Here is a 21,293-nt window from a genome sequence, read left to right as displayed (position 1 = left end):
AAAAAAAGCAAAAAAGGGAAAAATAAATGTAGCCTTTTTTAAGATTAGATGTTTCTATGTATTTTAATAACAATAAAAAAATCCTGTTTTGTAACAAAACTTATTTCAAATAAACTATTAAATCCAGTCCTCCTGTGCTGTTGTTTCTGCAGCAGTATTGGTGAGTGCTCTCTCCCATGGCACAGCATCTCCCTCACAGCTGGGAAAGCCCATGAGGGGCTTCCTCCTGGAGCTGTGCCTGGGAAAGCCTGGCACCAGACCCCAGGCTGCAGCTACCCACCTCCCTTCATTACCAGGAGATGGAGTTGTCAAACAAAGTAAGCCCCAGCACTGCAGTGTCCTGCTCTACCTCATGCTTCTCCCCACTGTGGGGACTGCTGCGGGCTGGCATGGGTCCTTATCACACCCCAGTTGGGTCCAGGCATGGGATCATCACCAGAAAGGCCCTGGGTGAGGCAGCAGCAGTGCATGCAGGACACACACAAAGTACACAGCATCTTCAGCACCAGTCCTACTGTCCTGCAACCGCACATTGACAGCCTCTTGCTGCATGACCCACCTTCAGAGTCACAGAGGAGAGCAAGATGCTCCCCCTCACTCCCAAATCTTGACCACATTTGGGTGAAGTATCAGCAAGATTGGGATTGGCTTTAGATTATTTTTTTTGCTCGACCATACGAACCTCATGAAATTCAAGAAGGCCAAGGTCCTACGCATGGGTTGGGGCAATCCTCATCACAAACACAGGCTGCGGGGGACAGGATGGAGCAGCCCTGAGGAGGACTTGGGGTGTTGGGTGATGAGAAGCTCCACATGACCCAGCTTCAGTGTGCGCTTCAGCCCAGATCCCCCTGTGTGCTGGCCTGCATCCCCAGAGTGTGAGCAGCAGGTTAGGAAAGGGATTCTGCCTCTCTGATGTGCTCTGGAGAGACTCCCTGCAGTCCTGAGTCCAGCTCTGGGTCAAGAACACAAGAAAGATGTGGAGCTGTTGGAGTGAGTTCAGAGGAGGCCATGGAGATGTTGCGAGGGCTGGAGCAGCTCTGCTCTGGAGCCAGGCTGAGAGAGCTGGGCTGGTTCAGCCTGGAGAAGAGAAGGCTCCTTAAGGGGAGACCTTAGAGCAGCTCCAGTGCCTAAAGGGGCTACAAGAAACCTGGAGAGGGGCTTTGAACAAGGGCCTGTAGGGACAGGACAATGGGGAATGGCTTTAACCTGACAGAGGGGACACTGAGATGAGATCTTAGGCAGAAGTTCTTCTCTGTGAGGGGTGTGAGGCCCTGGCACAGGTTGCCCAGAGAAGCTGTGGCTGCCCCATCCCTGGCAGTGTTCAAGGCCAGGTTGGACAGGGCTTTGAGCAACATGGTCTAGTGGAAGGTGTCCCTGCCTGTGGCAGGCAGCTGGAACTGGATGAGCTTTAAGGTCCCTTCCAACCCAAACCAGTTTGAGACTTTTTGATTCCTGCTGGCCCCACTATCTGAACCCAAAACAGTATCCTACACCCCCAAACACCAGCACCTAGCTCAGGACTTCACAGAAAACCATACAGACAAACTCCTGCTGCTGCACTGAGACCTGCTGGAGCTCAGGTGGGGAAAAGACTTCTGTATGAGACCAGGGAGAAGGACAAGTCACAAACAATGACATTCTCTGGGCTGGAAATACCCAGCAGAGTGAAACCTCCCCAGGGCTTTCAGCAAGCGAAACCCAGCCAGTGCCGCCTCTCCAGCTTGCTCACCACATCCACTTACTCACCCCAGCCTCCCAGCAGGAACGGTGAGAAGGGCCAGCTTCCCCCTGAGACACACAGGGAACAGAGCCCTACTTTCCCTGGACACTCCCAGCCAGGAGGCATGACAAGGTGAACAGGGCTTCAAGAGATTCAGGCATTTAACACAACTTCTTACAAAAAAAAGTTAAAAATCTTTTAATAAACTCCATTATAAGTTACAGTTTCCCAGAGAACAAGCTCCAGTGTATAACAAAATAGGAGACAGGCTGGGAGGAGCAGGGGAAGCACCAACAGGAACCTCTTTCTGCACTGGAAAGAAAGAGGGACAGAAAGGTTCTGACAGACATTTATTCAGGGAAAAACAGCAGTCCAGTGGACATAGAAAGACACATGCTTCTGTTTCTCAGCCCTCCTAAATCCTTATCCCCAAATGTAAAAATATGAGAAATCCTGTTTTAAGTCACATATTTTAACTCCTCCAGATAGACCTCAGTTACCAGCAATTCTGATGATATTAAGCTTGTGCAGTCCAGGGTGCCAGCAGGGCTTTCTGAGAAGCCAAGAGGAAGCCCCCTCTCAATGTAAGTCCTTGAAGCTACCCCAGGCATGGAGTCTTGGTGTCCTGGCTCATGTTTGATGAAGGAAGCCCAAACACCCAGTCCCACAGGGCAGGTGAAGTCCTTCTGTAGAGAAAGGACACTCCAACCCCCATCATGCTGTTGTGGGCAGCACAGTGCACAGAGAGAGAGGGGCCAGCAAGCCCCAACCCATAGAGCCAGTAAGCCAACAGCACACATGGGTGAAGATGTGACAGTGGGCTTGGATGGCCGTCAGCAAAAGGCCATCACATAGATGGAGGAGCTGACAGCTTGATGCCGAGATGAAAAGATGAAATGAAGCTGTCTCCCTACAGGGCTTTGTGAGGCCCTCCACCAGGCAGGTCCCCTCATGCAGCACAGATGCACTCCACTCAGGTCCTCCATCCAGCCCATAAATGCACCCAGGCTAGGCAGGCAACCAGCCAGTGAGATCCCACTTCCCTACTGCACTGTGAGGGCAAAGATGGACACATGGAGAGTGGTGAAATCCAGCCAGACCAAGGAGAGCTTGGCCACCTTCATTTGCACATGGGAAGGTGGCGGCTGTCACTCCAGGACAGCCATGAGGAGGTGCAGTTCCCGAAAGGTACTACCATGGCGGCCGCTGAGCCCGGACTTGTTCTTGATGATGCTGCTGATGTTTTTCAGCTGCCTGTAGCACAGCTTGCATTTATGAAGCCTGCAAAAGGGAGAAAGCAGACACAGCATGAATCCTCAGATGCTGAAGAGAAGTGCTTGTTCCTGCAGCACCAAAGACGCAATATAAGCAGGTGAGAAAACACAAGCCCTGCAAATAGCCTGGAAGAGGCTAAAATGTGAGCATGGCTCTGCAGAAACACTATGTATTCAGCCCACATCCTCATGACAACAAAGAATGGCATCCACATAAAGACTCTTTTACTCCTCCTTTCCCCTTTGGCAGTAAAGTCCAGGGAGGAAGGAGGTGTTGTTTTCAGAGGGCAGCTTCTCAGAGCAGAGCTATCCTGTGAATGAACTAGAAATCCAGCGCCCAGTTGACAACTCATGTGTCTTGTGAGGTAGAGGGTGAAGCCACAAGGTGGTTTTACTCTTGAAATACTCACGCTTTGCTCAGGCATGACTCAATACACAGTGACAGACAGAAAAGCAGTCCTTGGTCTTTTCTCATGGCGGGAGTGTTTGGTGTTGACGGACAAAAGGGCAGGCATGCCCAGTCTAGTATCAAAGCCTTGATGACAAGGAGCAAAGCTCACTGAAGAGAAAGGCTGGGGCAAAAAAGGGAGCAAGTGCAGGAGGTAAGTGCCTCACCTTTCCTCCCTGGTGATGTCCACTCCAACAGAAGGTGGTGCAGCGAGGATGTCTGTGATCAGTGGCAGGAATCTCTGGAGAATGAGTTTCAGGGAGGTGCAGCCAGTCTGCACGTAACTAGAAAAATGGAGAATCAGGTCCCACTTGAGTTTCATTCCCGTCCTCCCAGCACACAGCTGTCACTCACATCCAGTCAATGGGGACAATCCACTCAACCAAACCCCCACCCACCACCTGGAACCTGGTAAGGAGAGCACCAGCCAAATACCCATACATTTTGGTTCCAGTCAAGACTGACAAAGTGAGTCCTTTAAAAAGTCCTGGCATATTCTCTGCTAAGCAAAACCTTTCTGCTCCAGAGCAGAGGTGTCCTGCTGAGGGGACCTGGAATGGCAGACACTCCATCTTAAGCGAGGCTGCATATTTTTTGCCACCTAACGAAGTTCAAAGCAATCCAAGTGACCCCCATGCAGGATTTCACTCCTCTTGCTCCACATCGACAACCTCATTCCCATCTGTGTGCAGAGCACATTTGTTCTACACTGATGTGACCCCTCCTGGCTGCCAGAGCTGCTTTCAATCCAATACACCTGCACCGAATCTCAATATCCTGCTCTTCCTGCCCATGCAGACTTTCCATAACTCTTCCCCCATACACTTGGCAACTCCATTGCCCTTTTCCAGTTGTTGTATTGGCATTATACTGTATCTGCTGTGAGTCTTCAGGATGTTATTTCAGCTACAAAACACACAGAGGAGCAATTCTAGGAGTATCTCCACCTTCTCCTCCAATACACCATGTTTTTGGGGCCTCACCTTTCATATTTACTTTGGAGTAGTTTTTCTACCTGTGGCAGGACTATAGCACACAAATCCAGCTTCCAAAGAGACCTGAAAAGAAAAAAACACAAGCTGAGACAGGATTATGAAGCTTTACAAAACTGAGTTGACACAAATAATGCTTTCTGGCAAAAAAAAAACAGGCAGCAGCATTCTAGTTTACTGAGCAAGTTCACTGACTCCCCCTTGTGATGGGAAATGGAAGGTTTTGACTTATTTTGATTCAACAGTCACTTCATGAAGCTCTAAGTGAGGCACCATTTGCCTACTGCAAGGGCCCCATGCATCTCCAGCAGTCTCTGGTGCTGCAGACTTGCAGATCTGACTACAAGCACATGCATTTCATGCTGTCATTGTCCACTGGATACAAGGCAGGTACAAAGAAGCACTCCTGACACTAAGCCAGACGCCCCTGGGGTATCCCAGGGGCTGCCCCTACCCAGGACTCACGGTTTTTGGTTGACAATATTCATGAGGTCCACGACAACAGACAGATCGTTGATCGCCACTGCAGAGTCAACAGAGTTCTGGGAGAGAAGGGGAAGAAGTCACCAAGTGCAAAGCTCAAACTGGCTAGGCTAGTGCAATTAGTATCAAGTACAGCTTTTCAAAAACAAGGCAGAGGAAATGTGGAGCTCACTAGGGAAGAGAAGACAACCCTCTTGTGAGAAAGTTTTCCATGTTTCTTTGTGGCCATTCAAGTGCAGGTGGGACACAGCAGCACTCTGCCTGGGGACAAAAGCTGCGAGACCCTGCATTTTGTGCAAGAGGCAGAACTGTTTACCTGCAAGCAGAAGAGCTGTTCAGCTGCTCCCATCACAGAGAAACACAGACTAGCTTGGGTTGGAAAAGCCTTTAAAGCTCATCCAGTTCCAACACCTTCGACTGGAAGGGACACCTTCCACTAGAGCAGGTTGTGCCAAGCCCCATCTACCCTGGCCTTGAACACTGCCAAGGATGGGGCAGCCACAGCTCCTCTGGGCAACCTGTGCCAGGGCCTCAGTACCTTCACAGGGAAGAACTTCTTCCCAAGGAGAAATCTTGGGAACTCTGTCAAGTTAAAGCCATTCCCACTTGTTCTGTCCCTACAGGCCCTTGTCCAAAGCCCCTCTCCCGGTTTCTTGTAGCCCCTTTAGGCACTGGAGCTGCTCTAAGGTCTCCCCAAAAACCTCTTCTCCCGGCTGAACAAGCCTTACAGGCCATAGGTATCTCTACATCCTTGCCTTGATATCACTGGAGCTCCACACAGCCTGCACAGTGTCCAGATTCTTGCGGCGACTGGCGAGCACCACACACATGGTCTCGTGGCCTTTCCTGATCTGGGAAATGGCTTCCTCATCTACAGGCTCTGTCTGGCTTTGGTTTTTCACAGCCTGAAAGTACACACCAATGGAGCAGCAATAATAGAGCAAGGTGGCACAGAAAAGTAGGAGCTTTCCTTGGCGTAGGTGAGAGCTGGTTTTGGTGTAGAGAGTCCCAGCAAATACTGACTTCCTTCAAGACGGTTTTAAAACCATTTTGAAATTGAAATGCTCAATTTGTTCTGATCTAAGTTACTTCTCTTCTGCCTTTTCTACTACATCAGTCACAAATATGTTTGAAGCTTTGGAGAAACTCTCAAAATTTTAAAAAAAGTTAATTAAAAGGAGGTTTCCAAAACCAACATATTTTGATGAAGAAATATTTTCACACACGCCCTATTTTTCATGTGAAACATTCAGCTGAATGTTATTACAATTATAAATCTCACACCATTTATTAGCCTCTCAGTTTGATTCCTGCTAAGCCCTGCTGGAACCACCACTTCCTTTGCTCACAATTCGAGTTTGAATTCATAAGGATCCTCCAGTCCTTCTCCATTTCTGGGACAGGAAATATCCTCCCCAGGAGAGGCCAAGAGGCCTCCAAGAGGAAAAAATTGCTATGAAATAATTATGTATGTGTAATGGCAGACACCAATTTTCTAAATGAATCACTGTCTAGCACATGGAATTGTTCAGTGTCTGAGCCCTATCCCTAGTTCTCCGCTTTAATAACGCAATCTTTGAGTGTGGATCAATGCTGCTGTGTTCACATCAGCCTGCTGTCAATCACAATGGGGACTGTGTCCAGCAATCTGGAGTTGCTGATTCCACAGGAACTGCATGTTAGAGGAGCTGTGAGGCGGGAAAGGCACCAAGTGGGCAGCGGATGAACAGGAAGTAACATGGTCTTATTCAGTACTGAGGACTGCAGGCTGCAGAAAGCACCCAGTACACCTGCATGTCAGAGAACCCCCTTTCTGATGCCACCCAAAACAGACACCAGCCAGAAACTTTTCTTTTGTCCAGATATACTTACTGGTAGAAAGTCAGAGGCTTTCAGGCCAATGGGCTCATTTCTGGCTGCAGGAATCACCAACGGCTCTGCTCTGGTCAAAGCAGCTGAAGAGGCAATTGGTGGCCTCTGAACTGGCTGCAGAATTAGGATAACAGCTCCATCAGAAGCATTCTGGCCCTAGCCTGATGTCCTTTTTTTCCTGACCTGTTTTCTTCCCACAGCAGGGTCCTAAGGCAGAAGCAGTCTCCAATTTACTAGCACAGTTTAAAGAGGCAATGAAGTATTTCTCAGGTACCTACTAAGATGTAATTAAGATTTGCAAAGAACAGAGAGATGTCCCAGCAGAAGTGCCAAGTTGCCACTGGTATCTAAAATCAGGGTAAGAGGCTGTAGCCAGCCTGAAGGCTGAGAGAGAAGCCAGGATAATATATCCTGCACTCGGTCCTCTTCAGAGTGCCCCACTTTTGAGATGCAAGCAGAAACACCACTGCAAGTGCAGGAAGTGAACAGAAGCAATAGAGTCATTGCCTGTTGGAGGCTTGGCCTTTGATTCTACTGATCAGGCAAGACTTAGGGCAGGACAAAGCCTGAAGCTGCACTTTTACTGCTCTTCAGTAGAGGAATCTGCTTCCTTAGAAACTGTAAAGTCTCTAGCACTTGTGTATCTTTTCACAGTGGGGGTATGAACAGCTATTAACAGACCAAACAGTACATACAAGTTCTTGCTTTGGCAACAATGTCTGGACATCCGGAGCTCGGGTGGGCTTCACTGCTTCCTTTGCAGCTATGGGCTCTACCAAGAGGGAAAGAAGTGAGAAAACAGAAACTGATTGTTCCTTTCAAGAGAAGTTGGTAGAAAAGCTTCTGTACAGCTAGATTACGAGTAGTCTTTTCTGCAGATGTGGAGCTCTCCCACCTTTAAGGGTCATTAACCCCATTCTCCCCAAGGGGTCGTTTTCATACTCACCATCCTCAGGAGGGGCTGGAAAGGGCTCACTGTTCCGAGGAGGAGTGCGACCTACAGAGATGGGGAACAGAATAAACAAACAAAGAAGCATCCAAGGCTACAGATAAGCAATAAGTCAACCTTGGAGCTGAGAGGCCTCCAAAACTCCACATATTTGGGTAATCAGCAATATGACAAGCAGTTATCTCCTTCACACTGTGACACTATTGTTGAGTTTAGCCAAAGGCTTTCAGCCTTCATGGATGGGAGATAAGAAACTAGTTCATCGCTGCAGAAGAGGTGTGAAGCATAAGAAAGGCACTGTCACAACAAATTGCATGAAAAAAAAAACCACCACCACTAGCTAAACTGATTTACATAAATAAATTCAAATAATGATTATTAATTCCTTAAAAGGAGTACCTAATTTTTCACATTCACATAAAAATGGCACAGGCCTTGCACTATGCTTCCTAAACAACCACTTCTGCTTTAACAGAACATTTTGTCTTTCCTTCTTTAACGGAGGCTGCTGATTTTATTCATAGCACAATTCTAAGCTAATAAAGATCCTGTAAGACAGTAGTCCTCCCTAATCAAAACAAGGCAGCAGCATGCTTTGCTGTTGTGGCTGCCCCATCCCTGGCAGTGTTCAAGGCCAGGCTAGACAGGGCTTGGAGCAACCTGGTCTAGTGGAAGGTGTTCCTGCCTGTGGCAGGGGTTGGAACTGGATGAGCTTTAAGGCCCCTTCCAACCTAAAGCAGGATGTGAATCTATGCTTACAATGGAGCTCTGGATTCTGAGACAGGCTTTGACCAGACATCACTGTACCCAGTAAAGGTGCCACCTCCTAGCAGTTCGCCGACATCATCTGTGGTTCAGCGTCCAAAAAAGCCATTTCCTAAATTCTCCCAGTCACAGATAAAGCCTCTATAATAGTATCCCAAAGCTCACTTCTACAGAACCAGTTTAGCACCCACAGTGCTAATACAATCACTATTCAATAGCATAATAAACCTTGGTACTGACATATAGCATTCTTGGGCTGGAAGATCTCATTGTAATCCTCTGGGTTCTGGATCTCAGCTTTTGATTCCTTTTCATCCCGGTCGTCTTCACTGCTGGGACTGCGCCTCTCACTCTCTGAGTTATGCTTCACTCTACTGTGGAAAAAGAGATGCTGTCAGAGCAAGTCATATGGACTCTGCCAGAGAGAAAGCACCAAGCTTGCATTTCCTTAAAATCTTGAAATACAACAAGCTAGTAGATTCCCTACCTTTGTGGCTTGCTGCAGCTAGTTGAGGGCCTGTCATAGATGCGGCGAAAGGAGGACCCTGTAGGGGTAGGTGGCACAAGAGGCTCATCATCCTTGATTAGCCCATGAGGAATAGAATCCGACTTTGTGACTCTGCTGAGATCCACAACAAAGGAAGAGACTGTGCTTTGTGCAAAGGAAACACCTATCTGTAGAGACAAAAGACCAAGGTAACTCACAAGGGAACAGGGTGCACACCCTGAGCCTTTTTCAGAGCAGGCATGACGCAGTGACCCTGCACAACTGTTTGAGAATTTCCCAGTTAGCTGCTTTGGCTTTTTCAATTTGAAGCTGCCAGTGTTTTACAAAAGGCTGTAGTAAGACTTTTGACAAGCATAGTTTCTAAATACTGGTCAAACCAAGCTCCAGTTCTTTCCTCCGGAAGCCAAAGAGAGACAAAGTGGAGCACGACGTTGCTCAAAGCAAAAGCACACAATCTTTGTCTAAGTGCTAGGCACGTGGCAAGCCCTGGCTGCTTACAGTCTGATAGAACCTTTAAGGCCTGAAAGGAGGCAGGAGGATTTTGTCTTTTGCAGCTGCCTGCCCCCTCTTCAGAAGCAGTGGCTTACCAGCTGGTTGTTGCGAACAGATAAATCAGCTACTTTTCCCCAGTTCACAAAGACCACATCAAAACAGCGCTCTGGTTCCCAGCCGTACACACGCAGGGAATCCTGGAAGCCACTATACAAGCAGCAGCCATCTGGGTTGAAAAGCACACACCTGGGAGGAAGGCAGATGGAAAATTAGGCATATACAATCTTCCAGCGTTTTCACAGTGACCCTAGGGCTGTATCCCTGTCTTCATTGAACACCTCCAGCTATGTGTCTAACAATAAGCTTATCAATCTGGTATTCAGATGTGCAATCTGGCGGGCCTGGGCAACATCTCCAGCTGCCCAAACTTCTCCCCAGTAAAGTCTCTTTCAGGAAATCCTCCGTTTACCCACACTTCAGTCTCTGCTTTGGACACTGCAGTAGGAATTTAATATACCTGACAGGAGTAGCCTCCTCTTCAATACAGCTCACCACTTGAAACTTCTCTAAGTCCCAGAACCGAACAGTCCTGTACACAGAACAGAATAAAAATCATCACTCATCCCTCTAGAGATCTGCAGTAGGATCTGGAATTGCACAAACTGCTAGAATGGCTTTTGCTGTCATGCACGTATAATGACCCTGCCCAGAAGGCCAGTCGAGCTAAGATCCATAATACAGCCACAGATGCTTAGAGGCTCTAGACATGAATAGGTATTTACTGTTCATCCAGATCTAAGAGGACAGCCTGCTAACTGAACAGGCTGTTCAGTATGTCAGCTGGACTAGTGAGAGGCTTGAGGCTATAGCACTGTTTTCTGGTGCGGTAGAGAGGGCCACCAATTTTGCACGAGAAGACAATACCTCCATGTGTTTCACATCACAGATGTGATGTGCTGCTGGCTAGATGTCAGGCTCTTGCAATGGTACGTTTAAGTTGTGTGAGATTCCTATTTTCCACATTGCTAAAAGGAAGGGCAGCAGGAAAGGGAACAGACATACACTATTCCCTTCCTTCTCCCTCTCGTTACATACCTGTCAGAGCTACGAGATGCCAAAAGGTATTCATTGGGATGGAATTCAACAACGTTTACTGGGCCAGTATGTTCTGTAAATTCAAACACTAGCTTCCCAGCCACCAGATCCCAAAGCTGGAAGAAAGAAAGAAAAGAGACTCTTGAAAGGACTTCATGCTAGAGAATTCCAATACACTTCAGGTTTCCTTGTACTGGTAACCTTCTAATGCTTCTTCCCCTCCAGGAACAGACTCAATGCTCAGGGAAGGAGTACAATCCCAGTCATTAGAATCTGCTTTTTGTCTGGTTTGTTTGTTTTGTTTGTTTGTCTGTTTTTGTGTTTGGTTGGTTTTTTTTTTTTCTTTTTTTCCTGGCATTTTCTTCTAAATTTTTCATTTGTCCTCTAGAAGTTTCTGATTTATATTTAGAGACTGGCATAAAATACAGCAGATTCTCCTGTCCTCACAGATTATATCTCAAAAGCAGACAGAAAGCCCAAAGCTCTGAATCCCTTAGCATTAGCCACCACTGAAAAATCCAGAGTGAAACGACTGATCAGGTTATTTCATGTGAAGCTGAAAACAAAAACCAGTCCTTTGCCCACAGTCCTCCATACTACAACTGAAACAACTGAAGTCACTGTTTCACTTGATACTTTTCTGCTCAGTCCCAACAGCAATTTTCAGGCAGATAATCATGTGCAATGTATGTGACATGAAGACAAGCTGAGAAAATTCGGCCTGTTCAGTCGAGCGAGACTGCAGGGAGACCTCAGAGCAGCCTTCCAGTACCTGAAGGGGGCTACACAAAGATGAAGGAGAGGGGACTCTTCATCAGGGACTGTAGTGATAGGACAAGGGGTGATTGGTTTAAACTGAAAAAGGGTGAGATTTAAGTTGGATATATGGAAGAAGTTCTTTCCTGTGAGGGTACTGAGGCCCTGGCACAGGCTGCCCAGAGAAGCTGTGGCTGCCCCATCCCTGGCAGTGCTCAAGGCCAGGTTGGACAGGGCTTGGAGCAACCGGGTGTAGTGGAAGGTGTCCCTGCCCGTGGCAGGGGGTTGGAACTGGATGAACTTCAAGGTCTCTTCCAACCCAAATCTATGTATGGTAACACACTCCTAGTGAATTCATTAAGCAGAGCAAAAACTGGTATGGTGAAGTAATGTGCTGTGGGCAACTCATTCTGTAACAACTATTGACAAAACTGAGGCCAATGTTCATGTCTCACAACTTGCACCACCACCAAAACTTGAATTTTCATGCGCATAGTGCCAAGATGTCTGTTGGATAAGTGCACTGCAACACATACGGCTCTCTTCTGGATGTTGTGGGCCACTGGACATGATCCTCATAAACAGACTGGTTCTTGCAAAGCCACAGGGCTCAGTCAGCTGCTTAATTAACTAAAAGTGTTTATGAGTGAGTGCTGGTAATGCCTGGTAAAAGATGATCCCAGCATTCCTATGCACCACAAGCACATAAGCAGGTGTCACAATAAATTACCTTCACAGTGTGATCATCAGCAGCAGAGGCTAACCACTTCCCATCAGGACTAAACCGGAGACATCGAACTGCTTCTGTGTGACCCTAAAATGAGAATAACAAATAGTATTTTAATCTTCCCCCCCCCCACCTTCCTTTTGAAGGAATTCTGGCTTTCGGCTTTTAATTCTATACTATACAATAAAATCAACTGACTGTTTCAGAGAGTCCACAGCTCACACACCACTGAACAGTCACCCACACTAAATGAATGTGGACATTTCTGGCAACACTTTAAGTATGGTAAATACAGATCTGACTTATTCAGAAACAATTTAAAATTACACAGATTTATGGGTGATCACATAGAAATGTTGTTCCACTAAATTGTTTCCTAAATTAAAAAATATACAGCAAGTCCTTTGGGATGAAAAAAGCCCCAAGAATAGAACCATCCTGGTGCAGGGTGGACTTGCATGGTAATACCAGTCACAGTATAAATAACACTCATGGATGCTCTCCATCCCGCACTAAAGCAAACAAGACTAGAGTACTTCAACTCCTATGATGTCCATTTCATGCTCCCATGCAGCTCACAATGGCCTGCAGAGGTTTGCCAGGCCACTTCACAAATTGTGCAGATCTCATTTTCATACTGGAAAACTAGAGAATTAACTGCACATAATCACTTTAAAGTTTGTTCACAAGTTCTCAGTATAAATCTTTCCCCACTCTTTGCCTGAAAACTAATGAAGCATTTTACCTTGTACCTGAAGACACAGTTTTTTTTTCTCATATCCCAGAGCTACATGGAAGAAAAGCAAACAAAAGATATATTTAGACCAGTAGCAGGCAGCCCAAGAGTCTGGTAACAAGCTCTCCCTGTAACCAAGCTGATATGATACTACAGAATGAAAACACTGAAGGGGCTGTTGAACCCCTGTTTGCTTTAGGGGTATTTCCTAACCCAATTCCCCAAGTGAGAATCACTTCTATAAGCTATTTCTTACTACAGAAGCTTGATTCCTACAGTCTAGGATGAGCATGATGAAGCAGGTGCAATCCACAGCAATCAAGACATCTGTGCTTGGTGACACCCAGCACTTGGCTGGCACCATGAGCCACATTTGACAGCACAGGAGTCACACTGCCTTTGCAAACACACACGTATAGATTTCACAAGCACAAATTCGCCTGCCCACAGACATGGAAATGATGATGTGCAGCACCTACCAACAGCTTGGCCCAAAGCACATTCTGGCACTTTTCAAAACATACTCCAAGGAAAGAGGGCAACCTCTAGGAGAGTATGGGTTTTACCTTAATGTTTGTGTCCAAAGAGCCAGATGCCACAATGCCTCCATAAGGATGGAAATCAAGGCTGCAGATATTTGCTTTGTGACCAAGTAAGGATCGAAGAACTGGGAAAAGAAGCAGCAGAGCAAGAAGGAATAGGGAGCAAATATTTAGTAGATCATTTCCCCCAGACACCATGCAGAAGTTTAGCCATACATTAGACATGTTACATATGGTATACACTATTTTACGGAAACATTTCCAACCTTGCACTTGCAATGCAAAGAAACAGCAATAGAGGGCTGATGTTCAATAACCCTAATGAAAGTCCTGTCCTTAGGTGTAGAAATTATGAATAAAACTCCAGAGGCCTCCACGCTGAAAATAAAACTGAAAAGCCACGCTCTGAGGCAGCTTCTAGGCAGCTTATCTTTCCTCCTGTTACACTAAGAGCAGAACAGGGTAAGGGAGGGGGCAACAGTTTTAGTCAGGAAGTGAAAGGGACATTTGGTTATCTGCATTGTTCGGAAAGACCCTTTCCAGGACTCTGCACTCCCATCCAGGCACAAGCCTGACTTCCGTCTCTCAGGTTCCAATACTCTCCTTGGACTTCTTCAATTGCTCCTTGCAAAAAGCATTCCAAAGACTGGGAAAGAACAGTTGAGAAGCAAGAGAGGAATGATCACAGGGTTTCAGCAAGTTATCAACCAAGTAACACCCCTTCTAATTCTGGCAGTCAGAAAGGACCAGTAGAACTGGAATACCATATCTCTGAAAGCAGAGACTCGAGGAAGAAAAATTGCACAGATAATAACAAGGACAACCTCTCTCCACCATCTGCCATCTGGAACAGTTTGATGACTCCCCTAGCAGAAATGAACTGAGCCAGAGTGGTCATTTGCACAGACACTGGCTCATAGGTGTCCTAATAAATTCAGCCACCTCAGCTACTCTGCACTTGTAGAGCCAAACTAGTTTATTACTGAACTGACTTTATCTGTTTGAATTGCAAAAGCAGTTTTTTATTATTTATGCCACCTGCTGTCTGCCTTCTTAGCGCAGCCAGTGAAAGTCTATCTTCATTACATACTCTTTCTATGAACAAATACCAACCTATACGAAATAGTGAGTCATTTTACGGATTCCTGCTAGAATGCATTCAAGAGATGCATGATTCCTTTGCAAACTTGTTCTAGGATTTGAGAAAAATGCAATAAATAAAGCATGACTCAACAGTTGGCCTTTAAAGGATCAGAGCTCGATGAGCTCATGGCTTTTATGATTTATTAAAAATTACATCTTTCATGCAAGAATTGAAGAGGAGAAGAATCAGCTGAGGAAAAAAAGAAAAGTTAGAACCTAAGAATTAGAACAAGGGGTCAGTAAGTGAGGGATTCCTGTACTTGTCAGAACTTAATATACTTAAAACTTCCAATCTGTCAACCTTAAAAGGATCCAAAATCAATTTTAAGCTGAGAGTCTAAATACAAATTCTATATGCTAGTTACTCTACACATGCATGGAAACTCATCTGGGATATAAATCTCAACACACTTGAGTCAGTGCTAGAAACTAGCTCCTTGGATCAGTCTCCACAACACATGTACAAATTTCTGCTTGAGTGTGCATACACAGCTCCACAGCCTCAGTAGGAAGTGCATAAAAGCTCTGTAAGAAGGATGGAAATTAAGATGAAAGCAATGCCAGGCTCTTGTTCCTTCATAAGTTAGGAACCTTTTGGGTTACCATATGTATTAAGCATAAGGATGTTAAAAAAGCATGCATCAACAGAACTCATGGAAACATACTTTTGGCAGCTTCCAGGTCCCAAACTCGAATGGACCCTGACTGGGACCCTGCAACAATGAGATTCTCACTCGTATTGACCTGTAGGCTCTCAATGGGCGATGTATGGCCTGTCAAGCTCTGCAAAGAAAACCACAAGTCACCATCAACAGCTACTGACACAGCCCTGTCCATAATGGCATTGTTCATGTCTTTATCCATGAGTTAGAACCACCTGGCTGCACCTACTCCTTTTTTCACATCAGCTACCACTATGATAGAACACCCTAAAGACCAACTTTAAACTGACAGGGGACAGATTCAGATGACACCTCAGGAAGAAGACCCTGTCACAGGTTGCCCAGAGAAGCTGTGGCTGCCCCATCCCTGGCAGTGTTCAAGGCCAGGTTGGACAGGGCTTGGAGCTACCTGGTCTAGTGGAAGGTGTTCTCTGACCATGGCACGGGGTTGGAACTGCATGAGCTTTAAGGTCCCTTCCAACACAAATCAGACTGTGATTCTGTAATTCTCTATGACCATCACTGCATATAGAACCATGCATGTATCTTCCACATCATCTCACTTTCTGGTGTACACTGACTAATTTTGAAAGGATGCATCAACAGAGACAAGGGTATTTAAACATCAAGTGTGCATGCCCACACAACGTTGACACACACATTATAACAATTATGCTGGGCAAAAACAACAGCAAGGTGTTCATTCTAACTGGGTCACAAAGTGTCATGAGCCAGTTACAAAATTAAAGCAAGAGCACAAGCAGGGTTGCTTCAAAACCTTCCCATAAACAAGGAGCTCCAGTATTGCTGCCAGAAGGGGTGTCACATTGATAACGTGGTGCTACTACTGAAGTATAACTTGACATCTAAAAAGCTTCCAAATTAGGTATTTTAAAAAGGCCAGTATTTAATTAGAACACAAGAATATTTAAAATGAGCTTTAGAAAACAAATACAACTACTCTTTTTACTTGTCAATTAAGCAATATTTTATGCTTTATTCCATCCTCAAACAGATCTTTTTAAATAGCTAAGCTAGCCAGCTCTCACACATATACAGAGTGAACATACTGGGAGCACCAGCTGGAAGCTTCCTGTTCTGATGGGGCTTTTTTAGGATTTCATATGCAATCCTCTACGTACTCTACTGCTGCAAATGTCACTGCTTAGTAAGACAGCTCAAACTGGAATCAAATTGCAGTGCTACTTGAAAAGTTCCCCTTCATCCTCTTTCCCAATATGTAAACATATGGAATCATAATATAAAGACTAAAAATAAAATTCAGAGGACAAAATATAAAGCACAACCCCCAAAAATCAAGATTCTTTTGATATACAAGAATGGCACAAACGCTCAGCAGCTCCAGCCAGCCCCTGCTCTCAGACACACCAGCTTCCAACATCTGTGGCTCCCAAGAAGTGCAGGAGAGGCACAGCTCTCTGCTCCCACAGAATGGGTACAGACACTCAAGTCCTTCAACCTTCTCAGGGAAGGCAATACTCTAGTTTCAAACTACTGCCATGCCACCACCAAGGGCTGGGAAGACACAGCTTTACTACAGCTTTACTACAGCTTTGCAAGCAGCACAGCACTGCCAAAGGCGAGCAAATCCTTTTGCACCCATTTCAATCCCTTTACATAGTAAATGAATGGGAAAATAAAGTAGACACATTCACCTTTTAGCCTCTTTGATCCTACTTCCCCAGTTGCTTCATAACAAAGTTTACGCTGGCTAAAGAAATAAAATCCATAATGCAACACCATTGTGGTGTTAATTAAATAAGTGATAAGGGACACTGGCTAAAGACAACACCCACTCAAAGCAAATGCCATGCAGGATAGACACCTGTTAAACTGATTTCTGGTTGCTTTAGTGATCACAACCGGGGTAATCCTGCTCTTTCTAACATGCTGTGCCCAGCACTATTCCCCAGCCTACAGACAATTCTGTGCTGACAATTAGTGACTGCAGACAGGTGGGAACACATCCTGCTGGGGATGTTTCCTGCTGTGAGGGCAAATTCCAGGGTATAAAACTGGGCCCTGCAGCTGGCACTTTCAAACTAGCTGATCTCATATAAAACTCTGCATTTTATTACCTGTAGCCTGTAACAAAAGGCACAGTATTCATTATCTGGGCAAGCACTGGCCCAGCTGAAGAAGCCAGGCATCCCAGCCCTCTCTGGAGCACTGGTCTCATCAGTTACTGAATTCTGTCCCTATCTTTAGCTAGAATCCAGTCTTTGCATGGTAAACTCTCTTCACAAGTCCCAGAAGCCACAATCCAACAATCTTCCCCCTCATTCCCCACCCTCTGTACCTCAGAATTAATATTCCCATCCCCCACAAGATGAAGACAGGCCTGTTCTTACCATGATGCAATTGGGCTTGTTAACTGACCATATGTTGACCCGACAGTCATCTCCTCCAGTTGCCAGCAGCCGGCCTGAGGTTTTGCCCAGGACTAGTGAGGATACATTGCTGCTGTGAGCTGTGATCTCATCTGGACAAAAAGCAAACAGTTATGACAATTTTCATCCCATCCCTCCAAAAAAAAATACTCTTCTTTCAGGAAAATTTTCCAGTTTCCCCTGGACAAGCTGCAGCAGCTCACTGTTCAGATAAGAAGTCACACTATTATCTTGCTTGAAACAGCCCTCCCTGGTTCTGCCTGTTGTGGGCAAGTCATCTGCTGACCAAGCTTCACAACTCCAGTGCTCACTTGGCTTACAAAAAGCATCTTCTCTCACTAGCAGCAGCTTGGCAGCCTTGAAGCTCAACTGTGGCAAGCTGCTCACAGAAGCTGCTTTACCTTCAGTATCCCAAGTGGGTCTAGGTAAGCAGAGGTGTCTGAGAAGCTGCAAGAATATGCAGCAGCCAGAGTCATCTTGAGAACAGCCTTCTAATCCTGGTCTAGAAAGCAGCAGCACTGTCCAACCTGAGAGGAACTGGCAGATTAGCAGCAGTGTAGTTTGTTACCTTACACAAAAAAAAAAGCCAGACTCAGCAGCAGGGGTAGGTGGAGCTCCCTTTTCCCAGCTTTGGCGGAGGCTTTGCTACTGTCCCACTGCATATCACAGGTGAAACTTAGCAATGCAGCATGCGAAACTGTGACAAAGGAAGGATGAATACATATCCCAAGGGGCACGAAAGAACAAATGGGACTGATACTAAAAGGCGGTTCAAAAACTGGAGGCTGAGGGGAAGTTTTGGCACTGAGAGGGCTTCACAATGACACAGCTCTAAGGAGGCCTCATTCCAAACAAGTTAGGAGCAAAGGAGAAGACAAACTAGCATTTTTGCTTAGACATCTGATTTTCACAGTGGTTTTCTAAACTCACTCAAATTTCTGGAAGAGCTTTTGGCAGATGTCTTTACCAATTTCTGCCGCTTACAGTTCTCTGAAAGTTCACAGGATTTGCATGCCTAATAGTCACAAAACTTGTTTGTGAAAAGACAATCAATTCAGCTTTTGTTTGGACTGTTTTTGCTGGGAGGAGCAATTTGATTACTCTACATGCAACACTAATCCAAAAGAATATTAGATGGCTGCAATAATAATTACAGGTACTTTGATCTCAAGCTCTCAGAGTGCTTTTTTGAAAGCAAAACCGCACAATTGTCACTTTAGCTGGAGAAACACCTTTCAAATGACAAAGGTAACTGGATCATAAATTACATGAGAAGGACAAAATATGCTTGTATTGTGTTGAAAGACCTATCTTCCATATGACAGTGCTAAAGTATGGATGTATACAAAGACTTGAAGGAACAAACAGTACAATTAGTATTAATAGAGCAACCCATTAGTTAAAATTGAAAGGACAGCTGCTCGGTGTTGCTGCTGAGAGCACTGTCAGCACCTCTGCTGCTTTCCTCCTCTTGATCTCATTTTTAATAATATATTTTACATGTAAGAGTCATTGTTGAAGCATTCAACCCTCTGTTCATAAAAGCCATGTTACAGCCTGATGATTCCAGCTGTGACCAGACAGCTTCATCCACTCCCAGCAAAATGCCTGTTTCCTTAAACCCACAGAGGTTTTTGTTAATGAAGTATTCATCACCAGATACCACCCACCAGCTCAGTCATACAAAGTTCCTAATTAGCATCACCAAAACATTCCTAACGTTCAGAATGCTTCTTGCTCTAAAGAGGATGCTAAAATGGGGCAGAGCCTAGCAAAAAATGAAGATCAAGAACTTCAGCCCACTTAAGGAGAATGGAGATCGATCAGCTTTCTGCTTTTTCGGTAACTGCAGGAGTTTCAGGGCTGGAAAGATAACACGGCAAATTGGCTTTCTGCTCTAAAAAGTAGGAAATTGAAGAAGTCAATTACCTCAGCTCCCTTAATGTATTACCAGCCAAGGGTACTGTATTTCTGCTAGGCAACTTCAAGACTCAAAGTCACTTATTTAAAGCACACACTTTTGAACTCTTCCCGTTGCTTCCAAGCATTCCGCAACAGCCCCTATGGAATAACCCATCAGTGACTAGCGAAGCAGCTAGAAATGCATAGCCAGCAACCACTTACTGCTCCTTCTGAGGAAAATAAGAGATGTAAACCAGCGGACTATTACGGTCTCTTACAAAGTACATACAAGAGATGAGACATACTGGCCCTGCAGAGCTCACCTCACCGCTCCCGCAGCAAAGAGCTCAGTCACCTGCTGTGCTGTCACAAGTGAGCAGCAGTGAAGGGCAGCCCCAACCAGGCCAACGAGCCACCGAGGCAACTCCCCGCTGTGACTTGGGCTCTGAGGTGGACTCCACGCCTCCCTTAGTTGTTCTTGTACTGTGCTACTCATGTGGGGCTACCCAGAACAGCACCTCATCAGGAAAACACAGGCTGTCAGCCTTTGCAAACAGACATGACGAGGTCCTAAGCTGTTCCACTGTGCAGCTGTGCTTTCAAAAGGGATTTCTGGAAGTTAAAAGGTTCCAGTCAGCGCGCTGGGAAGAGGCCGGGGCACCCACACCCGAGGCAGGGATTAGCCGGTTCCTATCACAAGCCTCTTCCTCCACCCCCCTTCCAGCTGGGGCAGCCTCCCCGCCCTCCCTCGGGCGGGCACCCGGGCACACTCACGCAGCTTCCACGCCGTCTTAGTGGCGACGGCCTCGGCCATGGCTCTGCTCGGCGAGGCCGGTCCGATGGGCCCTCCTCCGACCGGCGAGGGTCCCCCGCCCACCCGGGTCGCCTCTCTGCCGCCGCGTCCTACCGCGGCCGGGCCATGCGCCCGTGCTGCCCCGGCCGTCTGGAGGCCAAACAAAGGCGCCGGCAGGGGTTGGGGAGGCCCCAGCGCGCTGGACCCAGCGGCGGGAAGGCCGCGCCGCGGCGGCAGAGAGGGCAGGGGCGGGGCGCGAGCCAAGGCCTCGCCGCGCCGTTGCCAAGTTTCCACACGCAGCTGTGGAAACCAATAGGAGCTGAGGAAAGGGTGATTGCTATAGCGACAGCAAAGCGGATGACCAATCGCAGCACAGTTTCTTGGCGGAGCCTTTTAAGCACTGCCAATGAGGCAGGGCGGTGCACTGGTTCTGTAGGACCGCCATTTTGAGGTTCCCCTAAGGGGAGCTGGGTGAGTGCTGCCGCGCCTCGGCCGTCGGGGGAGTTGCAGCGGTCCCTTAGCCCGGGGCTTCGGAAGGGGCTCCCCAGAGGTCCTTCCCAGGCCCTCTACCTCAGGGGTCGCCGGTGGTTGTGCCTTATGGCTGTGGCCAGTGTGTCCCTAGGAGGCGGTTCCCCTCGCCGGATGTCACAGGCAGGGCCCTGGCGGGAGCTGAGCTCCCGAGTCTCTTTTCTCTGGGGTTGTTTGCCGGGTAATGTTGGCACCAGCTCCTCTGACTCTTGCTGCACGTCGAGTCAGGCCCACCGGAGCCTCGGGTGGGTTTTCCCCCTGAGGCAGTCGTGCTGGGTGCTTTCAGCCTGGCAGGGGTGCAGTCTTGCCACTTCCATGCTTCCCTTGTCTCTCAAGCCAGTTACTAAATAAAATTATTTTGATGTGAGTCCTTGATAGTATGCATTAACATTTTTGGCAGCAGCTATGTCTCTGGTGGCTGTAAAAGGATTCTAAATGAATTTATTCTGGTGTTAAGCTAACACTGATGAGTTCATAACCACAGGCTTGCTT

At 46.7% G+C, this 21,293-nt stretch overlaps 1 protein-coding gene across 2 annotated transcripts; it reads right to left on the bottom strand.

The window, feature by feature from the left end:
* Window positions 1–1,902: 1,902 nt before the first annotated feature.
* KATNB1 (katanin regulatory subunit B1) lies at window positions 1,903–20,564 on the bottom strand. Of its 2 annotated transcripts, XM_061445434.1 has the most exons (19): window positions 20,255–20,564; window positions 17,540–17,670; window positions 15,171–15,288; window positions 13,387–13,487; window positions 12,830–12,871; window positions 12,088–12,171; window positions 10,602–10,717; window positions 10,024–10,095; window positions 9,602–9,752; window positions 8,994–9,181; window positions 8,747–8,877; window positions 7,739–7,789; window positions 7,479–7,564; window positions 6,793–6,906; window positions 5,676–5,825; window positions 4,903–4,979; window positions 4,429–4,503; window positions 3,613–3,729; window positions 1,903–3,004 (listed from the first exon to the last, which is right to left on the bottom strand). In XM_061445434.1, the coding sequence occupies exons 1-19, from the start codon at window positions 20,292–20,294 to the stop codon at window positions 2,872–2,874; spliced, it is 1,977 nt and encodes a 658-aa protein (XP_061301418.1). In that variant the 5' UTR covers window positions 20,295–20,564; the 3' UTR covers window positions 1,903–2,871. The 2 variants fall into 2 exon arrangements, with proteins under 2 accessions (XP_061301418.1, XP_061301417.1); XM_061445433.1 differs by lacking the exons at window positions 1,903–3,004; window positions 3,613–3,729; window positions 4,429–4,503; window positions 4,903–4,979 and having other exon boundaries at window positions 5,615–5,825; window positions 8,747–8,880; window positions 20,255–20,560.
* Between the last annotated feature and the right edge of the window lie 729 nt (window positions 20,565–21,293).

Source organism: Pezoporus flaviventris, unplaced genomic scaffold, assembly GCF_033815535.1.
Source record: "Pezoporus flaviventris isolate CSIRO_AGI_PZ_B2104156 unplaced genomic scaffold, CSIRO_AGI_Pfla_v1 ptg000004l, whole genome shotgun sequence".
Lineage (NCBI taxonomy): Eukaryota > Metazoa > Chordata > Aves > Psittaciformes > Psittacidae > Pezoporus > Pezoporus flaviventris.
This window is presented reverse-complemented; position numbering and strand designations above follow the sequence as displayed.